Raw genomic sequence first — 7,177 nt, 5'->3', positions numbered from 1 at the left:
AAAAAAAAAGGAGTAACCTCTCCAATATTTCTGCATATCAATTGCAGCTCTTTTCTGGGCAATGAACACTTTTCTGGTTAGATGCGTTCGGATCTGCCTTTGTAAGAGTCGTGCCGCATTAGCCAAGATTTCGGTTCTTCGTGCATCTAGCTCGGCCATTTGTCCAGCTCGCAGAAATACCTTTGTCTTCCCAATCTACCATACAACAGCAGGTAAGAAATTGAGGAGGGGATAAAAATGGAAACCGACCTCATTCCTTTTCATACAGTATAAACAATTTTATGTCTAGATTTACCTGATATCCCTTTAATCCCATTCTGTCACAAATAGCTATACATGCTGATTTCTCATCAGACCTATACAAAACAAGGCAGTCAATTAATAATAATGTTTTGATCTCATTACGTAATTACATGTCTTTTAAGTAGTAAAAGACAAAGATAGCTCATTCTGAAACATCAAAACCAATATTATGGTTCACAATTTTTTCCATTAAGAAATGGTACTTCCAAGCGGGTTCCTTGTATTCTAAGAAATCATTGGAATAGGGACCTCTTTCTTTTTCTAAAAGAATGCTGTACTTTTTTATTTCTATGTTTCTCACAACGATAATTCTTGTACAGAAAGATATCAAACTTATACGCACGTATGCATTTTGGCTATGCATGGATATAGATGTTATAAAAATGTTTTTGTTTGTGTATACGTTTACCCGTCAAGAACATCAGGAGCCAGCATTCCAAAACGGTCGAGAAACTCATCGAACGTTCTTTTTGTTGGATATCCAGCGCAACTAATCCTAATTGCCTCTAGAACACCCTGCAAGACCACAAATGCAATAAATTTTTTTGACGTTATTAAATTAGTATAAAAAAAAAGTGAAAAAATTTCAAGTTCATTCAGTGAGACATTAGACTCTGACTTACTCCACATCTCAATTGGTTTAAGACATTGAAGTTCTCAAAAATTCCAGGCTTCAAAACTGTGTTGGGCTTCACACATCTGATGTAATGTGGCTCGGTTGTGTTCAGTGTTTCCATTAAAGACTGAAGTTGTTGCTGAGGTAAAATGGTATGATTCATAAGCAAGTTGTGTTGACGCAATTAGTAGAATACGACACAATGTTTCATAGTTAAAACGGTGTGATTACCTTGAAGCGGGTGCCTATGGAAGAGAATTTCGATTGTTTTGATGACTCTTCAGGCAGTTGAGGGAATAGATTTGCAACAAATGAGCACTTGGAGGCATCTAGTAGAGCTTGATGTTCTGCCACTACATAATCCTTGTTTTTATCAAGAAAGTAATCTGCTTGGTACGTGACCTGATGATCAAGAAGGCTTATTGAATTTAACAAATTATTAACATTTTAAATCTACATGATCAATAATGCAATGTGAAAATTTTGTTACATCTCCGGCATAATGGTTGATTGTGAAGTCCGTTCGAGCAAGTTTTGGCTTGCTGAAACGCTTGTGCGCTTTATAAATCTGATACATCTTCTGTGCGAATGTCTCATGGGTTGACTTGGGAAACATACTGCACCAAAAGTGATCATATTCACAGTTTATTAGTAGTGATCAAATAGCTGTGATTACTAATTTGTGATTTATTACTGATTAAGCTGGTGGTTTATTATTGATTAACTTGATCGTTTATCACTAATAGACCAATCGATCATTGATAAACAATTATGAAATCAGTAATAAACTGGTTTATCAGTGACAAACCAATGGTATATCAGGGGTTGACTACTGAAGTTCCAACAAACTAAAAAACGGCCATTTAGCTAAAAAAACAAATTGGCCATAAATTACAAGGAGATGGCCAAAACCGGCCATCCACCGAATTTTTCGTTTTTCTGAGTTTGTAAAATTTCTCTTTTTTCAATAATGAGATGTTATTGAAGTTGCAAGTAAACAGCAGAACATACCAAGCCTCATCAAGAAGGGCAATTATGCCACCAGGTTTCTGCAAGCAAGAAACAAAGCGTTATGTTATATTGCATGGTTTTATACAATATATTCATTGATTGTGTAATGATTATCTGATGAGAGTTTATACCTTCTCAATAAGATCTAAAACATCCTGGTTATCCACAAATTCCACATAGCTCCAGTTTATTTCTTCTTTTGTGTATTCTTCTTGCTCCATTTTGAATACATGCTGCAAAGAAAAAAGGGGATTACTATTTCAAAAAAAAAAAAAAAATGTGGATTATTTCTATTAGCATTTGCATGAAAAGTATGGATGTTGAACTTTGAAATTATATTAGAAAATGTTATTCTTACCTGATTGAAATGTTGTTGTAACTTTTCATTTGTGAGGTTGATACACAGCTGCTCAAAACTAATAAATAAAATATTATATTAGGTACATATATATTTTTTCTAAAGGTCAAAAGATATTCACTTTCATAAGCACATGGATGGTGATATTCTGTACCTGTTTATCTTGAAGCTTTCAAAGCCATATATATCAAGGACTCCAATTAAGCTTTCTGCATTTGGATCTTGACCAATTGAGCTGTTTATCTTGTCAACAATCCTGCCATAAAGAACCAGCTTGTTGTAAACTATATGAATATTTCCACATTAAATTAGGTTTACAAGATGATATAAGGGCTAGGTTATTGTTGGTTGAGAGAAGGTTTAACAGGTTATGATAGTGTTTTTTTTTTTTTTTTTTTTGGCACTCGAAAAGGGGTCAGTGGTGTTATCACTTAACCAACCCAACGGTCACTTAACAATCTATTAGGACCACAGGTGGAGCGAAAAGAAACTTGGCTCATACTAACATCCAGGGAGTCCAAAGTCACATCAGCTCAAGCCATATTTTGCAAACCGATGAGAAACATAATTTCAGCCTCGCAACAGTAATGAGAATCAACAGTAATGATAGATCGTCCATCGCCGCTGTGCCAACACCACCAACGATATTTGATAGTGTTTGGTTATTGAACCATCAACTTGATATCATTTTCTCTAGCAGTAAAAGCTTAGTTCAGAAGTCTGACTGATTTATATTGGTCTACCTTTCTTGCTTGAGCACTTGGTGTAACTCAGAACTCTAAGTAGCGTGTTTATTCTGTGCGCAATTACAAAGGATTCGAATTTAGGACCGCGTGTTCTCAACACCATGCTAGATCGATTACGAATTCTCCAAAAAGCTTAAGTGAGGCCAACATTGGATTTTTTATTTTCACTTCCTAGTGCCTAGTTCAATGTGGAATTGATATAACGTGCTTACCAATCAAATAGTCTAGAGTAAATGGTTTTTGCCAAGGCATCACGATTTAAGGCAGCAGCCGCCGGGTCTAATGGTTTTGTAATATTGCCGTCAGGCGTCACTATGACACGCTTGCAAAGCGAGGCTTCCAGCGACGTCTCATCACACCTGAAAACAAAACATTGACGTCATAAGAAACAAGGATATTTAACTTTCCTTCGGGAATGAAAACTCGATTCGAGCTCTAACTTGAGTAGCTCTGCTGCTGTTTTGAGATGGTTCAGTGATTTATCATCTTTCAATTTCGAAGAATCGACATCTTTCCCTTTGATGAAGTCAATGTTTCCAAGATGAAGGATTGCAGCCACCACTCTAAATATAGCCTCCTATGGAAGGGAAAAAAGAAAAAAAATTCACTCTTAGTCAAAGATTTAAAAAAAAAATGTCAAACAAAATAATGTTCACACTCTTAGTGAAAGATAAAATAAAATGTCAAACAAATATCAGTAACCAAAAAGTGATCACCTGTTCTTCTTGACTGATCCCTACAATATCCATGGCATTTCTGGTTTCCAAATACTCCCTTGCATCATCAACATTTGCCACTTCATAACAACTGGACTGATTAAGATAGTGAAATTGTCTTGGATCCCCTAACTTGAACTTCTTGACATCCTGTAATACAACATTTCTTAGCTATATGTGTATATATATGTATATATATGTATATATGGTATGTCATTTGGAAGCTGAATTTGTTTGAATGAAAGGGAAGATCACCTCTGGTGGTGCTGCACAAAGCATGTAAAAACAATGGTAGTTTCTCTCCGGATCGGACACTTGACAAACACGCGACCTTTCGAGAAGATATGTGCGAATAGCAGCCCCGGAGATCTTGCCATACTTGTCAAATTGAATCTCGACGAATTTCCCGAAACGACTGGTTAGAAATAGACACAAACTTTTGTAAGTTTAACCAGATTAGACATAATGGATAGGAAACATAATACAAACTTGGAGGGGCCAAATATTTCACCTTGAATTGTTGTTTTTTACTGTCTTGGCATTTCCAAAAGCTTCTAGTACTGGATTGGACTGAAGAAGTGAAAGTGTTAATCTTTATTAAATGAACTATACCACATAATCCATAGTAGAAATTGTAAAGAGTATATAAACCCGAGTCTCATACCGATTAAATAAATAAATAAATACCAACTTAAAAAGATGCTGGGCCACCCAATTAAAGGTTGACCTTTTAAGATGGAAGCTCAGAGTCTTTAAACTGTCCAAATCCTATTAGAAATAGTAGTCCAAAAACTCACCTCTAAAACTTGTTGTTCAACTGTCCTTCCTTCAGTGCCTGTTCTGCCCCCCATGAATGCAAGATATCTCATAAGCATTTTTGTTGTTTCTGTTTTACCAGCTCCACTTTCTCCACTTACCAAAATGGATTGACTTCCTTTCTCATTTATCATTGCCCTGACATGAGATAATTAACTGATTAATTTATCTGTTCAAGAGGTACATGATCAAGATCAAAGCTCGCTACAACGATCCTTTTGGCGCCACCTAAGGAACTTCTGCTGTGATTAATGGTACCTGTAGCATGTGTCCGCGACAGCGAAAAGATGCGGACTTAGCTCCCCGAAAGCAGCTCCCTTGTACTGCTCCATCATGTGGACATCATACAAATGTGGAAGTCTTCGGAAGGGATTCACCGCAATTAGAATGTTTCCGGTGTAAGTCTGTTCATATGTCATCACTAGATGTCAGATACAACATTTGTATATGTGTCATGTATTTTCTAGTCCTGTGGAATTACTGCTGAAGGTGTTTGGTGTATAGAAAATCGACTCACGTATATCTCGTTGAGAGAAAATCGACAGGAGAGATTGTATAGCACTCCGGGTTCATGGAGGTAAGCCAACTTGGTCATGTCATCAACACCTGCTGGTGGTGCTTCTGTGTCTTTCGGATATATACTTGAAATTTCTGCAACTATCTGAGGTTGAAGAAAAATGCAAGTGTTACCACTTTGACTACTTATAATGCGCACTAACATATTTTGGAGTTTAAAAGTTCAAGTTTGGTGCTGAGGATGGTAAATTCTATGTCTCTGGATTGAAACATATATATATATATATATATGATATATATTTTATTATCATTTTCAAATTGCAGAATTCCATAAGCAAAACAGAAATACTTGGATCTTTGGACTAGTTCAGTTTTAACATGTCTTTTGAAGCTTGGCAGATTGCTAAGTTCATTTGTTTTCTCCTTCGTACTATTTTCAATATCAAGAAAAAGAATGTTTCATATATATATATATAAAAATCATAAACCTTCAAATTCTAGCTTCTATAAAGGTGGCAACTTCTAATATCATCCAACTTCTTAACTTTTTTTTTTTCCTCTTTGTTCCTTCTTTAACTTTCTAATTGATCAAAACTCTTCCTATGAATCTGGTATATTTTCATTTTCTTCGAACACAAAATATATCGATAACAACACGAAAGAAATGGATTGAAAAATTCAAGTTTATGGTTTTTAGGTGACAAAAATCAGATATTTTGTAAGGTGACTAAAACACAAGAGCCTCGGAGATAGAATCTTACATTCTTGCCATTAGTAGTAACAATGGTGGCTTCTCTGCCTTTGATTTGCGTGACTTCACCATCAATCCAAGCAGCCTCTTGATCCTCAGCCCAGACATGTGATCCAACTATGATGTTCACTGGAGTTCCCTGAATCATCACCACACCCAAACAAAACTCGATTTCATTCCTTTCTTTTCTTGATGATCACATATCAGAAAGCAAAATTTAAAAGAAAGAAAAAAGAAAAGACCCCATTATTCATAAATGAAACTTACCATGTTTGAAGATCTAAATGATCATCAAAACTTAGAAATTGGATTCAGAGAGAGAGAGAGAGAGAGAGAGAGAGGAGAAATGGTATTGTGTTGTGTTGTTGAGGGAATGATGAATTTGTGAAATTGCAAAAACTTGGGAAGTTTTAAAAGGGAATGTTGTAAAGGGAATTCAAAAGCAAAAGGCATAACAGCAGCCACCTCTTACCAGCTCTTCTTCTTCTACTACTACTACTACTTCTCTCTCTTCTCTTTCTCTCTCCTCTCATTCACTCTCTCTCTCTCTCTCTCTCTCCATATCAAGTATCAACTTCTTTGTTAAGTCCACGTAGGATGCTGACATGGCAGCATGAGAGAGAGAGAGAGAAGAGAAAGCACCTGCTCTGCTGCTTCTGTGGGGCTTTTGCTTAAACCATAAGAACAGCTCTCTCACCGCCCAAACCAATGTAAACAGCAAAAGTCCAAAGTCAGCCAATCACCAACTTTTGTATATTTTTCTCATGCCTCCTTTCATCATCATGTGGTTGACAGTAGTACTTCTTATTCATATATGCTTAATATATATATATATATACATATACATATATTATGAAGAATATTTTGGTGGAATATATTTTATTGGTGTTACATATCCTATTAAATTAAATGGATATCACGCTTCTCGTTTTTATGTACAACGGTGGAAAGAAGTATGGTCCTTTGGCAATGACGCAGATTCACAAATCTATTGTAATTTTCGTGTCTAAAGTTTATATGTACATCATTTAAATAAGCCAATTATTGTGTTCTTTTAAAAATTAACGAGTCTATTATAATTTATACAACTTTTAACATTCAAAATTCGTAAATTCTAATGTCAAATGTGCATGTTATCATATTCCGGAGAGATGTCTGGAATTCATCTCTAGACACCATGAAAACTTTATATACACGTATACATGTCTATGTCTGTATATGGTTCAAATACACAAGTTATTGTATACATTTTAAAATTCAAAAAATTATTATTTATCTTGTATATACAACTCTAATATTCGAAAAATTATTATTTATCTTGTATATACAACTCTAATATTTGAA

At 35.3% G+C, this 7,177-nt stretch overlaps 1 protein-coding gene across 1 annotated transcript; it reads right to left on the bottom strand.

The window, feature by feature from the left end:
- Positions 1-17: 17 nt before the first annotated feature.
- LOC21384899 (myosin-12) lies at positions 18-6,184 on the bottom strand (the record flags this gene model as incomplete). The annotated part of the gene is made up of 20 exons (XM_010104802.2): positions 6,101-6,184; positions 5,844-5,972; positions 5,084-5,227; positions 4,825-4,970; positions 4,548-4,704; positions 4,262-4,320; positions 4,006-4,165; positions 3,751-3,900; positions 3,475-3,611; positions 3,247-3,393; positions 2,443-2,544; positions 2,289-2,346; positions 2,062-2,163; positions 1,931-1,968; positions 1,410-1,536; positions 1,151-1,321; positions 927-1,058; positions 713-819; positions 296-356; positions 18-195 (listed from the first exon to the last, which is right to left on the bottom strand). Coding segments are annotated over exons 1-20 (2,308 nt in total), but the record flags the coding sequence as incomplete, so codon positions are not given.
- Between the last annotated feature and the right edge of the window lie 993 nt (positions 6,185-7,177).

This window comes from Morus notabilis, unplaced genomic scaffold, assembly GCF_000414095.1.
Source record: "Morus notabilis unplaced genomic scaffold, ASM41409v2 Scaffold4686, whole genome shotgun sequence".
In the NCBI taxonomy this organism is placed as follows: Eukaryota; Viridiplantae; Streptophyta; class Magnoliopsida; order Rosales; family Moraceae; genus Morus; species Morus notabilis.
Note: the sequence above shows the minus strand (reverse complement) of the source record. Positions and strands in the feature narration are given on the sequence as shown.